Source organism: Lynx canadensis, chromosome B2, assembly GCF_007474595.2.
Source record: "Lynx canadensis isolate LIC74 chromosome B2, mLynCan4.pri.v2, whole genome shotgun sequence".
Lineage (NCBI taxonomy): Eukaryota > Metazoa > Chordata > Mammalia > Carnivora > Felidae > Lynx > Lynx canadensis.
Genome location: NC_044307.1, coordinates 35,739,326 through 35,762,548, shown reverse-complemented (window position 1 = coordinate 35,762,548; position 23,223 = coordinate 35,739,326). Strand labels below are relative to the sequence as shown.

General features: G+C 45.1%; 1 protein-coding gene across 1 annotated transcript; it reads left to right on the top strand.

Annotated features, from left to right (window-relative positions):
* Positions 1-228: 228 nt before the first annotated feature.
* Positions 229-21,456, top strand: PPIL1 (peptidylprolyl isomerase like 1). Its single transcript, XM_030315396.2, has 4 exons — positions 229-514; positions 3,533-3,687; positions 19,380-19,448; positions 20,038-21,456. Exons 1-4 carry the CDS (start codon positions 459-461, stop codon positions 20,256-20,258), a joined length of 501 nt encoding a protein of 166 aa, XP_030171256.1. The 5' UTR covers positions 229-458; the 3' UTR covers positions 20,259-21,456.
* The last annotated feature ends 1,767 nt before the right edge of the window (positions 21,457-23,223 follow it).

Below are 23,223 nucleotides of genomic sequence, written 5' to 3'. Positions count from 1 at the left end.
GTACAGGGCCTTACAAAGGTCAGATACTGGCACCTCTCATTTCTATTCCCTTCCATTCTACTTCTCTCTTTCAAGTCCCAGCCCCTTTGTGGAACTAGAACTTCTGCCAACGGAAAATTAGGACATAACTCCAATCGGAGTGCAGATTTTCTGGTTCTTCCCGCCTTCCCCGCCTAAACGAACCAATCAGAGCTACAGGAGAGTGTCGCACTCTTCACTTGGAGACCACCCCCTACAATGGAGCTTGCGCTTTTCTCTGTCTCTGCAGCCGTTCTGTTTTCGCTTCACATACCAGCTTCTCCGCCTTGGAAGTGGGGTCCTTCTTCCTTGTTTCAACTCCCCAAATCTTGCCATAGCAAGGGTTGAACGGCGAGGACCGGAAGTGTGCGCAGCAGCGGCGGGTCCCCAAGCATCGACACCGGAAGTAGCAATTGCTGCTGGATTGCGCGCGCTGCGCTATGGCGGCGATCCCCCCAGACTCCTGGCAGCCGCCCAATGTGTACTTGGAGACCAGGTGAGAGGGGTCGGGCCTCGGGGCTGGGCTGGCGGTGGCGACGCGGAGCCCCGGCTTTGCCGCGGGGCTGGGTTCCGGGTACGCTTCCCTGGGAGGCTGGCCTCCACGTGGAGAAGCGTAGAGCGGCGGCCGTAAGGGCAGCTTGAGCGCTGAGTGGGGACCGCCACCTCCCGCGTCCGAGCTCCACACTGGCTCTCCCTGAGACCTCAGCGACAGCGGCCTGGTTGCCTTCCTCCCACCCGGTGGTTCATTCATTCATTCAACTAGCGTGTGTTGAGGTTACAAGCCAGCGACGTTGGATCTGGAATCAGGTTAGAGGTGCCTATGGGGCGCCTGGGTGGCTCAGTCGGTTGAGTGTCGGACTTCGGCTCAGGTCATGATCTCACAGTTCTTGCGTTCGAGCCCCGCATCAGGCTCTGTGCTGACAGCGCAGAGCCTGTAACCTACTTCAGAATCTGTGTCTCCCTCTCTCTCTGCCCCTCCCCAGTTGTGCGTGTGTGCACTCTCTCTCAAAAATAAATAAACATTAAAAAAAAAAAAAAGAGGTGCCTAAGACACACCCCGCTTTTGAATTTCAGAATTGCCGTCATCTAGGTGGGGCTTGTTTATACAGCTGTTACAGTAACTACTAATGTTGTAAGCAGTTTAGTTGCATTAAACTATTAGAAAGGCACAGGAAGAGACACATTTCCCCCAGTATCAAAGAGTGCTATAACTGAGCACTAACTAGCGAGTGCCATGCCCCTGACATATAGCATCTCATATAGTGTAATCCATTTAATACCCACATGGGTATTATTCCACCTTCTCTCCAGTTTTAGCAGGAGAAATGCCAGAATTTACAGATGAAATGCTTTGACCAGACTCATACAGCAAGTAAGTAGGGAAACCTCATTTGGAGCCTGGTCCGGCTGCCTCACATGCTAGGTTCTTTAGCTCCATTCATTCCACTGCCTCTTTGGAAAAAGTCCAAAGTGATCTTAAGAAAGTAGTACAAATAACCTAAGTAACTTCTTACTTCTACAACAGTGTAAAATTAAAGCATGGTAGCCTGACATTCAAGATTATTATTTTTTTCATCTGGCCTTTGCCTTCCCTCTCTGGCTGCATCTTCTGCCATTCCCACATCAGTAGCCAAGGACCAGTTACAGTTTTTCTATTTTCTGCTCTTGCTCGTGCTGTTTTCCCCCGGAGCACGGTTCTCAGATGCTGCTTTTGCTCCCTGGTCATCTTCCCCACCACCAAAATCCTACTTCAGGCCCCAACTTGAAAGCAACTTCTGAATTCACCTGTTCACGTTTTTTTAAGTTACAAAATAAATCAAAATTTAAATCCAAGCAGTGCAAAAGTATATAGAGTAAGTGAAAGCCACCTCTTCCTGTAAAAACAGTAAATAGTTTGTTGGATGACCTTCCACATCTTTCTCTGCGAACATCTAAACATCTCTTTTGTGTTGTTTCTTTTATCTTTTTGTTGTTGTTTTCTTATTTTGAAAGAAGGAGACAGCAAGTGAGGGAGGGACAGAGAGAGGGAGAGACAGAATCCCAAGCAGGCTCTGTGCTGTCAGCGCAGAGCCTGACGTGGGGCTTGAACTCACAGACTGTGAGATCATGACCTGAGCCAAGATCAGGAGTCAGAGGCTTAACCGACTGAGCCAGATGCCCGTCTCTTTTATGTTGTTTCTTAAAAACAAAATCATGTGATCATACTGTATATATGTTGTATATATGTTTTTTTCTGTAATTTGCTTCTGTTTCACTTGCTAATACAGCTGCCCATAGTGTGGATATTTTGTATTTTAGCCACTTCTTTGAAGGACACTTAAGTTGCCTCTTGTTTTTTGTTATGACAAATACTGGCGTGAATATCCTTCCACATACTGTGTCCTTTAGCAGCACGTTTGTGAGTTTTGTTATAGAATACTTAGAAGTTGAAATTGCTCTCAAAAGGTATGTTGATTTCATAACTGTATAGGTATTTCCTGATTGCCATTCCAAAAAGTTATTCCCTGTATTTAAAAAATATGCACCAGAATATAAGCTCCATGAGGGAAAAAACCGCCTAGAACCATGCCTTGCACAGAGTAGGTGTCGATCCCTGCTGAATTGTTAGTAGGGGATGAATTGCTGGTAGAAAGGCTTTTTTTAGAGAGCTATGTTCTAGCATATACCACATATATATATTTATAGAGTGCTTATGCTGTGCTTGGCACTGGCTATCCAGACTATACATAGTTGCCTCAATTTTCACATTCTTGGAGCTTAAGATCTAGGTGAGTGATGGAGTAGAGGAGAGGGGAAGGCACCTAAGTCTTTTACTTTTCTCCTGAGCAGTACCTGGGGGGCGGGGGGAGGTAGAGGGGAAGGGCTCATCCCATTTGATAGGTATAGAGATGTGAAGTAATCAGGTTTTGCATTTGTTGCACCCTGTCTTAAATACACACAAACTGTACCTTTTTTTCCCATTAAAATTTTTACGAATAGGTAATGTATTTACATGGTTCAAAAATACAAAAGTTTAAAAAAAAATACTCATTAAAAACCATCCTGTTTCCCATTTGTCAAGTTTCTACCCCTACCCAGAAACTTATGCATGTTTAAATAAATACAAATTCCTGATATAATAATACCTTCTTTTTAAAAAATGACAAATTAAGTATTAAGTGAAATTTTTTTCCAAATTGAGGGTTGGTTATACTGGTTTCCCATAATCAGTGACTTTTTTTTTTTTTTTTAATATATAAGGCTAGTTTGAATTTTTAGTTGTCCACAGTTATTTTGTTTACAAGAAGTACCAGAAGTTCCCTATGTGTTTTACTCAAAGAAGATACCTGTGTTTATATTATTTACATTGTGATGTTTTCCTTTGCTGAGCATGAGGTCTGATGTTTATTACAATTTCATGACTTACATAAGTTTGAAAATAAAGAGTCCTGGATCAGTCCCATAATATTCCTGTTTGCTGTGACCTTGTTCTTGACTAGAACTCTACTGTCCCCCCCCCCCCCCCCCCCCGCAGCATGGGAATCATTGTGCTGGAGTTGTACTGGAAGCATGCTCCAAAGACCTGTAAGAATTTTGCAGAGTTGGCACGTCGAGGTTACTACAATGGCACCAAATTCCACAGAATCATCAAAGACTTCATGATCCAGGGAGGTGACCCAACGGGGACAGGTATAGTTAAGCCGACATTAGTTGTTTGTTTTTTTAATTTTAGAGCAAGCAGGGGAGAGGGGCAGAGAGAGAGAGAATCTTTTTTTTTTTTTTTTAATGTTTATTTAAAAAAATTTTTTTTTTTTCAACGTTTATTTATTTTTGGGACAGAGAGAGACAGAGCATGAACAGGGGAGGGGAAGAGAGAGAGAGGGAGACACAGAATCGGAAACAGGCTCCAGGCTCTGAGCCATCAGCCCAGAGCCCGACGCGGGGCTCGAACTCACGGACCGCGAGATCGTGACCTGGCTGAAGTCGGACGCTTAACCGACTGCGCCACCCAGGCGCCCCAACGTTTATTTATTTTTGAGAGAGAGAAAGAGACAGAGTGTGAGCAGGGGAGGCTCAGAGACAGAGAGATACATAATCCAAAGCAGGCTCCAGGCCCCTAACTGTCAGCACAGAGCCTGACGCGGGGCTTGAACTCACAAACCATGCAGTCATGACCTGAGCTAAAGGTGGATGCTCAACTGAGCCACCCAGGTGACCGAGAGAGATTCTTAAGTAGGCTCCATGCTCAGTGTGGAGCCCAATGCGGGACTCGATCCCAAGACCCTGGGGATCCTGTGACCCTCAGGGATCATGACCTGAGCTGAAATCAAGAGTCGGACACTCAACTGACTGAGCCACCCAGGCGCCCCAAGCCAACATTAGTTGAATTCAGTGAAATAGGGCAGGCTGAGAGAGGAGCATGTGTGGAGGGAAAAATCAAGAATTTGGTTTTGGTTTTAGACATTACATTTGAAATAGTTGTCAGGTCTTCATTTAGAGGTGTTGAATAAGTAAAGGGATAGGAGTATGGAGTTCATGGAGAGATCTGGGATGGAGGTATGAATTTGGGAGTTACTGTCATTTAGATGGGATTTATTAGTGAAATTGGTGCGTGCTAACGTGAGTTTCAAGGCCCCTTGCTTCTCAGTCTGCATTTTCTCTCTGCTAATTTCTGCTGCTGCTTTTTTTGCCTTTAAATAAGTTTGATAATCTTTGTGCCAGTCTTTTCTTAATCTTGTTCTTCTTTGTCATTTTCAGTTGTTCTCTATTTATCCTTTATAACCAGAGGTATTCAACGTTTTTAATGTATATGGACACATTTAAAAATACGGAAGATATAGGAAACTAGAAAAAAGAACACAAAGATCATTTATACATATACTTCTTAAAGATTTCTTTTTTCTTTTTTTAAGTTTATTTATTTATTTTGAGAGAGCACAGGAGAGGCAGAGAGAGATGGAGAGAGAATCCCAAGCAGGTTCCCCACTGTTAATGCAGAGCCTGATGTGGGGCTTGAACTCACGAACCATGAGATCAAGACTTGAACTGAAACCAAGAGTCAGATGCTTAACTGACAGAACCAGCCAGGTGCCCCCTTCCTAAAGATTTCTAGCCACTATTAATTATTCTCACAATATCCACTTCTCAGAAACAATTGATGTTAAAAGGATGGATGAGGGGCGCCTGGGTGGCTCAGTCGGTTGGGCGTCCGACTTCGGCTCACGTCATGATCTCACGGTCCGTGAGTTCGAGCCCCGCGTTGGGCTCTGTGCTGACAGCTCAGAGCCTGGAGCCTGCTTCAGAATCTGTGTCTCCCTCTCTCTCTGCCCCTCCCCCGTTCATGCTCTGTCTCTCTCTCTCTCAAAAATAAGTAAATATTAAAAAATAAATAAATTAATTAAAAAAAATAAAAGGATGGATGAATGGATAGATCACTAGCTAAATAGAGATGATTTCAAGACAATAGACTATGTCATGCATGTTATTGTTTTTAAAACAAAAAAAACATTTAATTTTGTATATACTTAACAAAAAAATTGATTTCCTGTTATGAAAGGTGAGGCAGTCAGTACTTAAATTTTTACCCATTCCTGTTGTTTAGAAAAAAACTCAGTTTTGCCTGCATTCTGTGATGGGAAAAACCTAGTTCTTTCCTCCTGTGTTTTTCTCCTGCATGTCTCCCTTACTGCTAACACAGATCACTTCACTTCTGACACAAATGTATTTAGGTTTATCACCCCCACCCCCGACAAGCAATTCTATGACACCAAGTGAGTGTTGTAGATTAACTCAGTTCCAGCATTATCTACCCAGAGATAGCATCAGATCCCACAAGTTAAGGCCCAGTCCCCACAAGATTGCCCCTCTTCCCCTGGCCCCCCTTTAGTCACAAGCCTAGGTTCTAATAACCCCCTCCTTGGGGTCCCTTAATTTGCCAGAGCAGCTCACAGAACTCATGGAGACGTTTACCGGTTTATTAAAGGACATGATGAAGGATACAGATGAACAGCCAGATGAAGAGATGGACAGGGTGAGGTCTGGGAGGGTCCCCAGGGCAGGAGCTTCTGTTCCTGTGGAATTAGGGTACGTCACCATCCGGGGATGTGTTTGCCCACCTGGAATCTCTCTGAACCCTATAGTATTGGGATTTTCTGGAGGCTTCTTCATGTAGACATGACCAATCGTTATCTCCACTTCAGCCCCTCTCCCTTCTCTGAAGAAGCAGGGGTAGGGGGATGGGAGGCTGAAAATTCCATGCTTCTTTCTAGTCATGGCTTGGTCTTTCTGGGGACCAGTCGCCATCCAGGAGTCCACCTGCCTCATTAGAACAAAAGATGCTCCTAATGCTCTTATCACTTAGGAATTTCAAAGGGTTTTAAAAGCCCAATTTCAAGGACAGGCCAAAGACCAAATGTTAGAACAAGAGCTGCCCCTAGTATTCTTATCATGTAGGAAATTACAGGAGTTTTAGGAGCTGTGTGCCTGGAACTGGGGACAGAGATATATACACATCTATATCTCTTCTGTTACCTCACACCTACACTCCTCCCTCCCTTGCTCTCAATTTTTGTCATTAGTTTTATTTTTCATCAGGGCACATTTTCCATTCTGTGCCTGATTCCCTCAGCTACAGTATGGGTTCTACATTTCAGAGGGTTCAGTGTTTACCACTAGGCTTTTCTGTTCACAAGGGCTGGAGGGCAGAATTTCCTGCTGAGTGGTTTGTATTGCAGGCGCTGGAGGGTGCTACATTTTTTTAAACTCCATCATGTTAGAATTTGAAAAAGACCATGACTGGGTATTCTGTTCTTGGGCCATGCTCATTCCCTCAGATTTTCTTAGACAGGTCTGTTCTGTTGACTTCTGGTTGTAAACATGGCTTTGGAGAATATGGAGGCCAGATTTACTCCTTCCTTCAGCTCTGGAGAAGTGTTTTGATTTGTATTTGTGAATATTTTCTCTGTCACTTGCTCTGATTTCCTAGTTCGGGAAACTAGTTATTTGTTTTATGACCTTTGCTTTTCACATATGTTACATTACTTTTATTTTTAAATTTTTATATGTTTATTTAGTTATTAAGAATCTTTTTTTTTTTTAATGTTTATTCATTTTTGAGAGGGGGAGATAGGGAGGGGGACAGAGGATCCAAAGCAGCCTCTGTGCTGACAGCAGTGAGCCCAGTGTGGGGCTCAAACTCAGGAACTGTGAGATCAGGACCTGAACTGAAGTCGGATGCTCAACCGAATAGGCCACCCAGGGTCCCCTATTTATTTTGAGAGAGAGAGAGCGTGAGCACATGGGAGCATGCGTTCAGGGGAGGGGCAGAGAGAGGGGGAGAGAGAATCTCAAGCAGGCTCCACACTTAGCGCGGAGCCAGAAGCGAGGCTCAATCCCATGACTGTGAGATTATGACCTGAGCCGAAATCAAGAGTCAGATCCTTAACCAATTGAGCCACCCAGGCGCCCCTATTAGATTTCTTCTGAGTGTGTGAGATGATGTCTGTTTTGTCTTGCATCCACTGAGATAATCTTAGACCTTTACTCTGTGCCTTATTCAACTGTGGTCATGTCTGTTCTGTCCTTTACTGCTCTGATTGATTTACTAGCACTGTATTGGTGTTATTGGGCTCTCAATCTGTTTCCGTAGCTCTGCAGTCATTTCACTTATTTTGTTGATTTATTATCTTGTCTTTGAGCTTTTGTTTTATTGGATTCTTATTTCTATTGAAGTATCTGTAGCTTGAGACAGCTGCAGAGAAGCCCTTGGACTATGTTTTCTCCCAGACTGAGTTCCTGAGGTGTTTTTTCTCTCTTTTGTTTTAAAAATTTTTTTTTAAGTGTTTATTTAATTTTTGAGAGAGAGAGCATGTGAATGGGGGAGAGGCAGAGAGAGGGAGACACAGAATCTGAAGCAGACTCCAGGCTTCGAGCTGTCCGTATACAGCCCGACACGGGGCTCGAACTCACAAACTGTGAGATCATGACCTGAGCCGAAGTCTGACGCCCAACCGACTGAGCCACCCAGGTGCCCCACGAGGTGTTTTTTCTCTTACAACCCTTCCTTTCTTTCTCTCCTTCCATTTGTTGTAATACGTTTGCATAGTTTCTGTGCCACTTCTTTTCATCTTATCTATGCTTAATGTATGTCGGCACTGATGCTGTTTGTACCTTTTATTTGTTCAGATACAGTACAAGTGGATCCTCTTTGTCATTGTCCTTCCCATTCCAGATACTAGGTTGCTTTCTCTCCATTCTATTCTGGCCTGATGAGGTGGTGGGAGAGCTAATGCTGAGTGAGCACCTTACGTGAGGGCCAGCCTCTGTTCTGTTTCCCCAGCCTCTAGTAAAGTCCTCTCCCTGGAGACCTCTCTCCCAACCCTGGACTCTGGGTAGTCCCCTGAGAACAGCTGTAGTGGAGGAGAAGGATCCTCCTACCCTTTTTCATTCATAGCTGGGTCTCCATAACAGGAGAGATTGATAGAAAAGCATACAGATTTGTTTGTTCTAAGTTTTGATGACACCGGAGCCTTGATAAAGAATTGAAGACCCATGGGCTCGGTTGAGTGTTTGGCTAGATTATTTTGGCTCAGGTCATGACCTCAGGGTCATGGGATTGAGCCCTACATTGGGTTCCATGCTGAACATGGAGCCTGCTTAAGATTCTCTCTCTCCCGGGGAGCCTGAGTGGCTCAGTCAGTTAAGCTTCCGACTTCGGCTCAGGTCGTGATCTCACGGTTCATGGGTTCGAACCCCGCATCGGGCTATGTGCTAACAGCTCAGCTCCTGGAGCCTGCTTCAGATTCTGTGTCTCCCTCTCTCTCTGCCTTTCCCCTGTTCATGCTCTCTGTCTGTCTCTCAAAAATAAATAAATGTAAAAAAAAAAAAAAAAAAAAAAAAGATTCTCTCCCTCCTTCTCCACCTCCCTCCCTCCCTTTGCCCCTCTTCCCTGCTTGTGCTCGCTCTCACTTTCTCTAAAAAAAAAAAAAAAAAAAAAATGACCTGAAGAAATGGTTATACTTGAGTGTTTTTGTGCTAGGTTTGACAGTGTTGTGCTAGGGTGGTTTCATTGTTTGAGTGTTCTGTGCTAGAGTGGAAACTTGTGAGAAAACATGCTAGGACGAAAAGGGTCTGAACTGAATGTAGTAAACATCAAGGCTTGTTCATTCAGCTTCCTCTTGGGGTCCTTCTGTCTTAGAAATGGGATGTTCTTGGGGCGCCTGGGTGGCGCAGTCGGTTAAGCGTCCGACTTCAGCCAGGTCACGATCTCGCGGTCCGGGAGTTCGAGCCCTACGTCGGGCTCTGGGCTGATGGCTCAGAGCCTGGAGCCTGTTTCCGATTCTGTGTCTCCCTCTCTCTCTGCCCCTCCCCCGTTCATGCTCTGTCTCTCTCTGTCCCAAAAATAAATAAACGTTGAAAAAAAAAAAATTAAAAAAAGAAATGGGATGTTCTTTTCCCCAGGTATAGTGAGGGCACCTTTCACATGAGGGTCTTAGGACCTACTCCAAGGGAATGTCACAGTGTCCTTCTTGTACCTGATGTTTCTCAGATTCCTTCAATTTGAAATATTCAGTGTGCCCAAGTGCCATATTTTGCGGTAGCTTGTCCTGAACCCCAGCATGGCCCAGTGCCCCCCCGCTCCCCCAAGGTGGCCATGGCTGGTGGCCTGCCATGCCGCTGCTGAGCCCCTGTGGTATGCACAGGCTTCTGTCTTCAGGGACTTCTCTTCAGTTTTTTCAGGGTTGCTCACCCACTTCTTCTGTTGGCTTCTCAAAATTGGAGGCTATTTGTAAGAATTCTCTGGGTTCCACACTCTCTTTCCTGCTTACTACTTTTAGGGAGTGCAGGCAGAAGAATCTCTCTTTCCTTGGCTTACTCTTCTCAGCATTTTTGTACTAAGTTTCTTTCCTTTTTCTTTGGTTGATGCTGGTGAATTTGGGGCTTGGAAAAAAGTGGAATTTTTTTGTCTGTTTCATCAGGTATGGAGGGAGTCTAAGCCTGCCTCACTCCTCTTTCTTTATCTGAAAGTGTCCTGTCAGCACTTTGATGTACTTTCCTGTCTTCTTCCTCTCTCTCGTTATGAGATAAAATTTTAATTCATAATGCCAGTGAACTGAGAGAGTCCATGATAAATGTACAAGAATTGGAAATGACTCAGATGTGAGTTGTTCATGTCAGAGCTTCCCTATATTTCTGTAATTGCTTTGCAATCCTTCATAATGTCACATTTCCATGATGCAATTTTAATGAAATGGAATCACTCAAAAGATTTCCAAGTAATTGCATCCAGCCTCAACTGTAATGAATGATTGAGCTCGTAGGTCTGTGGTAGAAGGCAAACAAGGTTAGGCCCTCCTGGGTCACTAATATGAACTGCTAGCTGATTAGGCGACATGTTTTTTGCTAAATGTCTCAGGTGAACAGCATGACGCATCCTGGGCTCTTCAGCAAGTCGATGTACTATTTCTGTCCCTCCCTGTCCCTTGGTCTGGCTACTCTGGAACTAACTATTCTTTCCACAGTCTTTCTTAAGCACCTTTGCCAGGTGTTTTCTCAATTCAGATACCTTTGCATTCCTGCTGCGTTTATTTATTTATTAAGTTTTATTCATTTATTTTGAGAGAGAGAGCAGAAGTTGGGGAGGGGCAGGGAGAGAGGGAGAGAGAGAATCCCAAGCAAGCTCTGCGTCGTCAGTGCAGAGTCCGATGCGGGGCCCGAACCCACGATCGGTGAGATCATGGCCTGAGCTGAACTCAAGAGTCGGACGTTTAACCCAGCGAGCCACCCCGGCACCCCACTTGCATCATTTTAAACTATTTTTCCTCTTTAAAATTTCTCTTGTTGTAATAACTATGCCGGCTTTTTCCTTAGCTGTCTTTTTTATCTGCTTCTACTAACTTCTTCCCTTCCTCTCCTCCCTGTAAGACGTGGCATCCTGTCAGGCTCTTCCTCTCGCTCTTCACGCTCTGCAGTTAGCCTCGCCGTGCTCACCAGCTGGCGTGATCGCGGTGATTAATTGCATGCTGATTACGCTGCACATCGCCCTCCCTCTGACTCCTCGTCTCCTCTTGGTAGCCCCAGGAACACCTGAAATTTAACTGTGGAACGGCCAGCTCATCGTTCATTGTATTCGTTCGGTGAATATCTGCTCAGAGTCTGCTGGGTATCCTGTGCTGTTCCAAGTCCTGTGAAGAGACTTAGGCAGTAGAAGCCGAGGCATTTTCTTTTACTTAACAGCTCTCCCCTCCTCTGCCAGGAAGACAAGATGGTTCTTACAACAAACAACAATAGAGGCGTGCCTGGGTGGCTCCGTCGGTTAAGTGTCTGACTTTTGATTTTGGCTCAGGTCGTGATTCCAGGGTCGTGGGATAAAGCCTTGTGTTGGGCTCTGCGTTGAGCATGGAACCTGCTTAGGATTCTCTCTCTCCCTCTGCCCTTCCATCTGCTCTCATTCTCTCTCTCAATCTTAAAAAAGAAAAGAAAAGAAAAGAAACAACTATAAGGTAATATAATATGCAAATTTATGGTGGTACACTCTGGGTTATATATATGACATAGGTTGGAATAATTCATAATAAGAGAAAAAGTACAGTGGAGTGGAATTAGCATGGATGGAGGCATATTGTGAGGTGGGCCTTGAAGGAAATGTAGACTTTTAACTCTTAGGAGGACAGGGAAAGGCATTCTAGATTTAGGAAGAAGAATGAGTAGAGTAGAGGCACAAGTGACAGAGACGTGTTGAGTGTGAAGGAGAGCGCAGCACCCCAGATGTTGTGTCTCACATGCTGGACCGGCCACCTCTCCATGTCCAGGACAAATATGTACAATGTGATCTCTGAGGTCCTTGAACTGCATGTTTAGGGGACACTTAAGGAGCTGTTAGGGACAGAGTGCACAGAGTAGTTAGAGAGAGCATGGTGGATAAGATCAGACCGGTTCATGGAGACTCCCAGACAGGAGTTCAGATTTGATCTAATATTATTCTGGAACTATTTTGGGACTCTTGAGTCTGGGATAAGAAAAATAAGTGAGGAAATTTAACTCAGCCATGGTAGATGGCAAGGTCATGGTGTGTGGGGTGAACAGGGTCGTAGAGCCTGGTGGGCTTGGGGTTGAATCTTGGCTTCACTTGAACTTACTAAATGTAGACAAGTTGTATAAGCTCGTTGAGTCGTCTTACCTATGCATGCAGAGTGTGGGTGTGTTCACCTCATGGAGTTGTTGTGAGTCGTAAATGAGCCGATGTTTGTAAAATGGTGAGTACAGTCTTGACCCAAAATAGGAGCTTTAAAAAATGTTATTCTTTATTTTGATTGTTAACTTACTTAACAAACATCTTTTGGACGTCCTGCCATATTCCAGGCATGTTCTACGAGCTGGGGATACAATAGTAAATTAAGGAAGCCCTAGTGAAGTTCTCATTCTAGTGGGAGAGACAGTGAACAACTAAGTACATAATACACTATCACTATCATGACAAATGATGTGCAGAAAATGCTGTAGTAAGGGGGTAGAGCAGGAATTCTCAGCCTTGGCACTGTTGACATTTGGGGCTGGATAATTCTTTGCTTAGAGGACTGTCTGTGCATTGTAGGCTCTTCAGCTGCATCTCTGACCTCTCCCTGCTAGAAGCTAGTAGACCCTTCAGTGTGACAACCAAAAATGTCTCTACACGTTGTCTGATGTCCCTAACGGGCAAATTCACCCTCAGTTGAGAACCACAGGAGTCACGGAGGTGTTATTTTGGATAGCGGGATTAGGGAAGATCTCATTGGTAGGGTGCATTTGAGCAGAGCTCTGAATGAAGTGAAGTAGTGAGCCTGAGACTGTCAGGGGCAGGGACACCACAGAGGGAATAGCGATCAGAGGCCTTAGACCAGAGGATGCTTGGCAAGAAATAGCACAGACCAAGTGGCTAGGGCAGGTGAGTGGGGGGAAGAGTGACAGAAGATGACTTTGGAAGGTAGCAGGACACCAGGTCATGGAGTCTCATAGTGGTGAAGACTTTGGATTTTGTCCTAAGCATGATGAAATGTCACCAGAGGATTTGGAGCAGAGGACTGCCATGATGAGGCTTGTTTTAAAAGGGTCCCCCTGACTTCCATGTGGAGAACCAGCTGGCTTGGAAAAGAGGAGACAAGGCTAGAAGCAAGGAGACCAATTGGAAGCTTGTGACGTTTATCAAAGCTAGAGTTTTTTGTATTTGGCCTAGGGTGATAGTGGTTCTGTCGGTTCTGATCCTCTGGGAAGCAGATGCTAAGACAGAGTTAGACATTCAAGAGCTTGATTGGAGTAACGCCTGTGAAAGTTAAAGGGGCAAGAGAGCAGTGGTTGGAAGGGGAGGTCTTCACACATCAGTGCAGGTCTAACATGTAAAAGGACAGGGGGCAGAGGAGAAGGAGCCAGTAGAGGAAGGGGAGGAGCCACCACCAGTAAGGTGGGATTTTTAGAAGGGTGACATCAACTGTCAGATGCTGCTCACGGAGCAGGCAAGGTGAGGCCTGAGGATTGGCCATTGGATTTAATGACGTGATGGTCACTGATGACCTTGGCAAGAGCCATTGTAATGGAGCGGTCAGGGCAAAAGTCTGATTGGAGCGCATTTAGAGGCAGGAGAGGAAACCAAGACACCAAGTGTTGTCAGCTTTTTTGGGGAGTTTTTCTGTGAAGGGGCGCAGAGGAATAGGGATACTTGGAGTGTTGTGTTTAATTTTTAAGACCTTTTTTTTTTCATTTTTTCTTTTCTTTTTTTTTTTTTTTTTTTTTTTGCTGATAGGCCTGGTCTACTAGAAAGAAAAAAATAGTACAGCAGAGGGAGGAATTGTAGTTGCAAAGTTCCATAACGGTGAATGGGCTCAATTAGGTACATGGTGGTGGGATAGTCACAAGAACGGTTTATTAATGAGGGAAGAAGGAAGGGAAATGGGTGGAGATGTGGGAAGGGGAGTGGATTTGGTGGTGAGAGCACGTGAAAGTTCTCTGCCTTTTTTGTCATTGAAATAAGCAGAGTTACACTCAGAGCAAGGAGCAGTGAGGGAGTGGTGGAGGTTTGCCGATTGAGGAACTGCAAAAACCCATGCAGTCTGACTCCTAAGGTGAAGTATTAATCACTACCTACAGTTGCCTCTCACAGGAAAATGCCTAGGTTATCTCCGTTAAAGATAGCTCAGGGGCGCCTGGGTGGCTCAGTCAGTTAAGCGTCCAACTTTGGCTCAGGTCATGATCTCACAGTCTGTGAGTTCGAGCCCCGCATCAGGCTGTGTGCTGACAGCTCAGAGCCTGGAGCCTGCTTCGGATTCTATGTCTCCCTCTCTCTCTGCCCCTCCCCTGCTCGTGCTCTGTCTCTCTGTGTCTCAAAATAAATAAAAACATTAAAAAAAAAAAAAGATAGCTCATCATTGCTGATAATACAGTGTTTGCTCCATGCTTTACACTGCGTGGTTTCTGTGCACGATCTTACTTAGTTCCTGTAACAGTCCTACGAGACAGAAGTACGACACAAGTACTTCTACTATTCCATTTTTCGGACAAGGAAACTGAGGCTTTGAGAGGGTAAATATCTTCCTTAAGGCTACATGGCCAGTTGGTGGTGGAGTTGGAATGGAAATCTGGATCTCTCTGGCCCCAGAGGCAAGTGAGAAAGACAGGACTCCTGAGACCCTCAAAGCTTCTTGGAGAGATGTAGCATTCTTTCCCACGTTAGATCTGGTATCTGGCATTTGCCCTGGTAATCCAACAGCAGCAGCTCCACCTGTTAGTTCCCTCTTCCAAAGACTCTGTTACTAACAGCGATTGTATCAATTTGGAATGCTTTTGGCTGCACATAACAGAAAACTCAACTGCACCGGCTTAAACAAAGAGAGCTTTTGTTTTTCTCGCATAAGAAAATGTCTGAAGGTAAGCAGTTGTAAGCCTTGGTTCAGCTGCCCAACAGAGTTGTCAGGGACCCAAGCTTACTATATCTTTCCATTCCATCATTGTTAGTGTGTTGGCCTTGGATCTCAGACTTGTCTTATGGCTGCAATATGGCTGCTGCTGCTCCTGACATCACCTCTGCTTTCAAAAAAGGGAGATGGGGAAAGAGCTATGGGTGAAAGACAAAGGAGCATGTTTTTCCCTTTTTATCAGGAAAGTTCTAGCTTTCCCAGAAACTCTACTCAGCAGGCTTCTGTTTGTATCAGTAAGTCCGAACCAGATCATCTGACTACCCCCTAGCTGCAAAAGGCACTGGTCAGTACCTGCCTCTCTTGTTCCTGAGGTTGAAGTAGGCCATGGAGAAGGGGTTAGAGAAAGAGTTAGAAATGCTCAGAGAACAGCTAACCTGCTGTTAGATGCTCTCTTGCCAGAAAAGAGGTTTTGATGGGTTTGGTCAGTCGCCTCCTGGTGTCAGGTGCCCCAGGCAGAGCTTTCACGTAGGTCTCTTCATGGGTCCCTGGCTCACCTGTACTGCTTTGGGACTGGTCCCAAAAGGGGCTGTGGCATGGGAGCGATGGGGTAAGTAGCACCAAGTATGGTCATCTTTGAAACCACCGTGTCTTAGATGTCGCTCCAGTTCATCGTGGGAGTTTTCTGCCAGGCAGTGAGCAAGAAGAGACATCGGAGGGGTCTTGGGGAGAAGGAAATGTTTTTTTAAAGCAGAAGATCATAAAGAAGAAGATTGAGGGATTTCAACTGCAAAAAATTCTGTGCAGCAGAAGACCCCATTAAAAGAGTGATAAAATTTCATCCACTGGAAGAAAGTATTTGCAAAAGCATTAATTGACCAAGGATTAGTATCCAAAATATTAATCCTAATAATATACAAATTATATATATATGAATTATATATATTATATATATGAATTATATACATATTTTTATATATATGAATGTCAAACCACTTAGTAGATAAGTGGCTGTTCACAGAGGAGGAGAGCTAAATAGCCAGTAAACGTGGCGTTATGCACACCTTCAAGGAAATGCAGATTAAAGCCCAAGAGATCAGACACCTCTCAGACTGAGGAATGTTAGGAAGTCTGGCTAAAGCACCTAGAGCAGTAAGAGTGAGCACTGTGGGTGGGAGTGCACATTGGGGCCGCTTCTGGCAAGCTGTTGGAAGAAATCTGGTGATGGGGAAATACTCAAACCGTGACCCTGCCTGCCCATGAGGTGTTGTCCCTAAGAGCTCCCGCACTTGTCTGAGAGAGGCGTAAGAATGATTACTGCAGCATGGTTTACAACAGCAGAAACAGGAGAAGGATCCCAGACACCCATCGACATGAGGAAAGGTAAGATTGGTGTTACAATCGCACAGTTGGAACGAATACTACAGAGAGCCGCATGGAACAAAATGGATAAATATGGCAAACAAAGAAAAGCTAATTGCAGAAGAATACATAGAGTATAATACCATTTATATAAACCGAAAAATATGCACAGCAGCAATGCATTTTTTTAGGGTGCGTACTTAGGTAGTAAAAAGGAAAAAGCACGGAAGGGACAGACTCCTGGCCAGTATAATGGCTACCTGAGAGGAAAACGTGATTCTTTGAAGTAGTTGTTAGCTGGCGGGGAGGTGGGTGCAGAGGGCAGGGAGTGTGTGCATGGTGTCTTTGACTGGATTGACCACACTCTTCCTGAGCGAGGGTGCAGTTGTTTGTCTCATTATTCCTTGTCTCTTTTGTACATCTGAGATATTAAATACCTTGAATAAATGTTGAAGAGAAGGGACAGAAGAGTAAAAGAACGTCCAGAATACAGAGTTTACAAAACAGATCAGTGCCTGTCGCCATTGTATCTGTACTAGACTCGGCACACAGCAAAGTTTTGACTGCAAAGCTTCCAAATTGTCAGCTTTATAAGTGATTGTTGGCATCTGGGTACTACCCTGCTCTGCACTGGAAAACTAATCGTGGCTGTCCTCCTACCGTCTCTCCCCAATTCACATGCCCAAAGGAATGTTTTGATTGGAATTCTTTGTCTTTCTGACATTTTGTTGCAAACCCTACTGGGTTGAATTAGATTATGAAAAGATAACATATTGTGTGTAAATGGTGTTGTAGAGCCCCACACTAGTTGCAACTGGTCAGACTATGCCTGGTGAGTACAGAGGGGCCTCCTCTGTGCTCTTTCCTCTCCTCTCCTTCTAATGACTTAACCCCCGGGCTTCATCTGTGACTCTTGACTGGCCCATCCCTTAACCCTCTTGTTCTTGGTGCCATTTATGTGATGGCTTTCGGTTCCTAGAGGGCAGGGGCCCTGAGGTTTCATCCTGGAAGCCCCTGGCTTGCAGGGATCCCACTTCCAAGGCCCAGCCTGTGACGAACAGCCCGCTACTGAACTTCACCCTCCGTTTGCTCACTCAAGCCCTGGATTTAGGGCTTGACCACAGTTTGCGCCCATGGCCCTCTCTTTCATAGTCAGCCTTAGCACTAACCACCCCCTCTGCCCCCAGCCTCCGGTAGGAACCTTGACTCTGTAGTCTGAGATAATATATTGGTTACATGATTGCTCTTGAGAAGTAAACTGACAGGTTGGAATTTTTGGAACAAATTTTTATTTTATTTTATTTTATTTTATTTTATTTTATTTATTTATTTTTTTAAATTTTTTTTTTCAACATTCATTTATTTTTGAGACAGAGAGAGACAGAGCATGAACAGGGGAGGGGCAGAGAGCGAGGGAGACACAGAATCAGAAGCAGGCTCCAGGCTCTGAGCCATCAGCCCAGAGCCCGACACGGGGCTTGAACTCACGGACCGTGAGACTGTGACCTGAGCTGAAGTCGGACGCTTAACCGACTGAGCCACCCAGGCGCCCCGGAACAAATTTTTATAAAGTTTGGTATTTGGGTACTTTTCCAGAAGCATAGGTAGCCTGGGCCGGGTGGGAGGTTTCCCTGAGTCTGTTAGGATTCACTCCCATTCTTCTTTGCGTGAGAAGTGTTTTCTTCCAGCACTGGGGGCTATGACAGGCTCTCTGTGGTGGAACATTCTAAGTACTGCAAGGGATTTTCACCATGGAAACACCTTAGCTGGCCCCTGGGGCCTGGGAGGAACATGGTGCGTTAACATCCTACTTTCCTAGCAGGCTGTAAGAGGAGGTGAGCTCCCTGTGTCTGGGATGTTTTCTGGCTGCCAGGCAAGCAGAGTAAGCTGATGAACCCAATGTTCACTTTGTTCCAGGCTGTTCTGTCTTCGTTGGTCAACTTGGAGAAACCAGAGTAATTCAGCAAGTCCTATTTTTTTGCTAAATAGTTGATTAGGCGAGTTGCCTCCTATTTGGACATTTTTTTTTTCCTTTGGGAACACCATATTTATTGTATCATTTTGCTCTAAGAACAGAACCTGGGTGCCAGCGCCACACTCTCGTGGACATAATATAAATGGCGGAAGGTGGCGATGTTGCTAGCAAAGCGTTCCTAATCTCACGTCTCTTCATAATCTCCTTAGTGATGCACGACCTCTCCTCTCCACGGACTCTGCCTGCTGTGATATTCCTTTCTGCCACATTGCCACTTTCCACTCTGTTTTCCTTAAGCTGGATATCTTTGACTTAAATGAATGTTACTTTCCTTCATCTAGGTTCAGGACGGCGAGTAGCTCTTTAAGTCGTGTGCCATCTCTGGTCCATTAAACATGGCTGCCTACAGTTCTGAGTTGGTAGGCCACAGAGGCCCGTCGAAGCTCAGCAGGGAGGAATGTTGGTTGATCAGCAATGTCTGTGATGGGCACCGGGTTCAGGCTTGGGGCGCTCCTGGCTAAAATACTCATAAAAAAGTTAAAAATGGGGGCACCTGGGTGGCGCAGTCGGTTAAGCGTCCGACTTCAGCCAGGTCACGATCTCACGGTCCGTGAGTTCGAGCCCCGCGTCGGGCTCTGGGCTGATGGCTCAGAGCCTGGAGCCTGTTTCCGATTCTGTGTCTCCCTCTCTCTCTGACCCTCCCCCGTTCATGCTCTGTCTCTCTCTGTCCCAAAAATAAATAAACGTTGAAAAAAAAAAAAGTTAAAAATGAAGAAATCTCTTAATCCATCAAATTACAAATGGTAGTTAAACTGTAGATAGTTAGATTATAGGGGACTTTAATGTCCTATTGATAATGTTCTATGCTTTCTGCATATTTGACAGTGAACACGTATTACTTTAATAACCAGGAAAAAACACTCTTGGTGTTATTTTGAAAAGAAACCTCTTACCTGAATGAAACCAGTGATCCGAATGTGCTATGTCTGTGCTTGATCCTGCTGCTGGGCTACGTAGTTGCAATATACTTAGCAGGGGCCAGGTGTGCTCACTGCTCTTTCCTTTTGTATACTCTGAAGAATCTTTTGACCCTGAACCATAATTCTTGCGGTGAGGTAGAGCGTGGGACTAGCTGACTGGCTTCTTGTCTTCTAATCTGGCAGGTCGAGGTGGTGCATCTATCTATGGCAAGCAGTTTGAAGATGAACTTCATCCAGACTTGAAATTCACGGGTAAGTAAAGAGTCTGGCCGGACTGGATAGGAGGAGGGAGAGGACTTTAAAAGCTTGCCCTTGGCTATGATCCAGGGCGCATGCCTGACACCGTGGCGTGGTGCCATGCCGCTGCCCAGCTACAAAGAGCCATGGTGGATTAGAGAAGATGACGCCTCTCTCAGGGTCCTGAGCAATTCAGAGTGCTGGCCTGAGTGTTCTAGCCTCTAATTGTTGAATGTTGCTGTCATAAACTGGGAGTTATATTTATATACTATGTGTCTGTAGTTCTGCACTATAACTAAAGTCTGCTTTCCTCAGAGAAGGAGGAGACCTTGCTGGGATTTGGAGGGGAATCAGGAACATGGCCCAGCAGTTGGTGGGGATCATCATGGATAGAGAAGCTGGGGAGTAGGTGAAGACCAGGAAGATGAGGTTGTTGGGGTAGTGCAGTGATGGCCTTTGGTGCAAAGGCGGAGAGCCTGCCCTGAGGGCAAGATTGGGTCACGTGGTTGAGGACAGAGGCCAGAACAAAGTCTGGGATGGTGTAACACGCTCCAGGCTGGAGCTTTGGGGGTTATTCATACTCTTTCTTCCTTTTTCCCACCAGGGGCCGGAATTCTCGCAATGGCCAATGCAGGGCCAGACACCAACGGCAGCCAATTTTTTGTGACCCTAGCCCCTACCCAGTGGCTTGATGGCAAACACACCATTTTCGGCCGTGTGTGCCAGGGTATAGGAATGGTGAATCGAGTAGGAATGGTGGAAACGAACTCCCAGGACCGCCCTGTGGATGATGTGAAGATCATTAAGGCATACCCTTCTGGGTAGGCTTGCTGCTTTCTTGGGCACACTCAGGTCCTCTGAGATGGCCTCGGTGAACCAGCTTCCAGATGACCTAGAATGACACATACTTAAACTTCATTTTGGCCTTGCAAATCACAGAGCTAAGGAGACCTAGGGTCTTGGGTGAGTTAGAGATGGAAGTATATTTTTATTTTCTTTTATTTAAATAATTTTTCTAAATTTTATTTTAGAGAGAGAGCACGCTCACAAGTGCGGGAGAGGGGCAGAGGGAAAGACAGAGAATCCCAGGCAAGGTCCACACTCAGCGCAGAGCCCAACGTAGGGCTCGATACAATGAACCTGGGATTGTGACCTGAGCCAAAATCAAGATTTGGACGCTCAAACACTGAGCCACCCGGGCGCCCCGGAAGTATATTTTAATAGGATGCTTCTTTTCTCTTCCCCCGGTGCCTCTGTTGACAGAGCATTCACAGAAATGCTCATAAGTAGTCATTCACGGGGAACTGCCTATTGCAAATGAGCCCCTCCTTGGTTGTGTCTGTTCTGATACACTTGGAACAAAATGTAGCCGGCTCTGTCATTTCGTGGTGCCTAACCAAACTTCTTCCTGCAGAGATTTATATTCTGGCCTACACTGCAGTCTTCGGTGGCTGACAGCCACAGAATTCAAAACCAAGTAGTGTCTATCAGCCTTCTTAACTCCATGCACACCCTATTTCAGTCTCCTACATTTGTTCTTCCAGGGAATGTATGCATCTCTATATATATTTTCCCTCTCAAAACCAGAACATCAACACTGCTGTTTCTGACACTTAGACATCCCACGCAGAGCCACGTTGGATTTTTGCCAAATGAAAAATGCATCCAACAATCAAGTTTCTAAGAAGGTGTCAAGTGGGGAATGATAATGTGTAATAATCGAGAAAGGAATTTATTAAAAGCAAACCGAAACACTGACCATTTTCTCCCCAGGAAGGAGTAGAACTCTGTAGTGAGCATAAGGGTAGACTATGAATTCTCCTTAAAAAGCAGTATTGTCATGAAGGAGAGGCACCACTTAAGTTTTTTTTAACCTAGGACTAGAGAAACTGGATAAGGGATTTTATATGTTTTTTCAGTCTTTCTGATTTTTTTTAATGGGGGGTGGTAACAGAAAGGAAGTTGCCATCTATGTAATACATAGAAACTTCCAAAATAAAGTGCCACTGATAGTTGAAATTGCTTCTGGGCTCTGATTTTAAAGAGTGTATGAAGTTTTAACAGCCATTTTAACCTGTGAACCATCTCAAGTAGGATTGTAGGGCTCATCCTCAAGATTTCACATTTTAGGTTTGTGGGCCTCCAGTGGACTTCTATTCAAGAGCAGGGCGGACTTTAAAAAGGCAGTAAGTATCTAAGAAAGAATTTAAGTGATATCCACTGGCATTTCTGAGTGAGAGGGAATTGTGTAGATTAGCCAGGTGGATGTGCTGAGAGACCTACAGCATCCCTTGAACTTGTGGGAAACCCACCTTTATGTTGTTACGGACCCAGAGGTGGTATGTAGTGTGGCTTCCTTAAATTGGCAGCTCCTTGATTGAAGAGGGGATTATAGCTTTAATCTTCTTCCTTGTCATTCCATAAATTTTGGAAATGATGGGTTACTTTAGGGAATGACCAAAAAGTTGTATTCCTCAAGCCTTCCCTACCTTCAGCCTCTTTCTCCATGCTTCTCTTTATTTCCTCTCAACAACAAAAAAGCAAAACCCAACAACAAACTATGTAAATGACTTTATTAACTTTTCAGATATGGTGTTGGGCAAAGTACTGTTCTAGACTCTGGGGAAGTAGAAACTTCTTTTGGCCTGAACTGGGCAGACATCATTGGACGCACCTCTAAGAGCAAAGAATAAGACATCCATCCACTTACCTCCCGAATTATAATCCTGAGAATGCCTGTTTTCACCCAGGTCGTGGGAGTGATGGAAATGTACCATCACTGCTCAGAGAAGCAAAGAAGGGCCTGAGTACAGTGCGCGTGGCATGCTTTACCATACAAGAATAACCGGGAGCCTGCTAGAAAGCAAGTCGGGATTCAGCATCTGTCCAGAGAGTCTGTATTTCTATCCAGCTCCCAGGAGATGGTGACTGCTGGTCCAGACATCACACTTTGAGTAGTGACATCCCAGAGGTCACGTTTGTCCAACCTGACAGTGGGGGCGGGGGAGATTTTCCTAAGCATGGGACAGTCCGCACCATAACCTGACCTGCCTCCCCGACCAGTGGTGGCCTTGGAAGAGTGAAGAGATTCAAAGCACAGGATGAGCTTTAACTGCTTCTGGCTTTGGCTGCTGAGATTAAGCTTTTAGAAACAGTGCCCTTCTGCCTTTTATTCCCACTTTACTGCACCGGACATCAGACCATGGTGTGTGGCAGTGAGTCCCTGTGTGGTCACCAGCGTGGGTAAGATATGGTATAGGTTGTAGACATCACAGAAAATGCAGGGGAGAGGTCATCAGCAAATACGACATTGAAGAAAAAGGGCTCTGAAACCAGACTGCTGTTCAGATCCCAGCTTCGCCATTTTGCAGTGGTGCGAAGGACAAGTTCTCTAAGTTCTCTGTGCCTTAGTTTCCTCCACCATAAAATGAGGATAATAGCCCTGGCCTCATAGGGTTGTGAAGATTTAAATGAGCTAGAACAGGTCATCTGAAAAAGCACCAGCATTTAGAAAACAGCTACAGTTATTACCAGTGGCCCTCAAAGCCACCACACCCCTCTCCTACCTCTTCATCCCTGTGTTATCTTGTACAGCTTCTCCCTCCCACTGGGCTAGCCTCAGAGAAAAGGTTTTGTCTTATTCCCCGCTGGGAGCCCCCTCAGCACCTTATGCAATTCTTTGAAGTTATTGCTAAATGAATCAAATTTAGAATTGTTCTCTGTCAGGAAAAGATTAAGATCCATTCGCTGAAATAGCTTCACCGCATCTCCAAACCCAGATTTTAGCTGG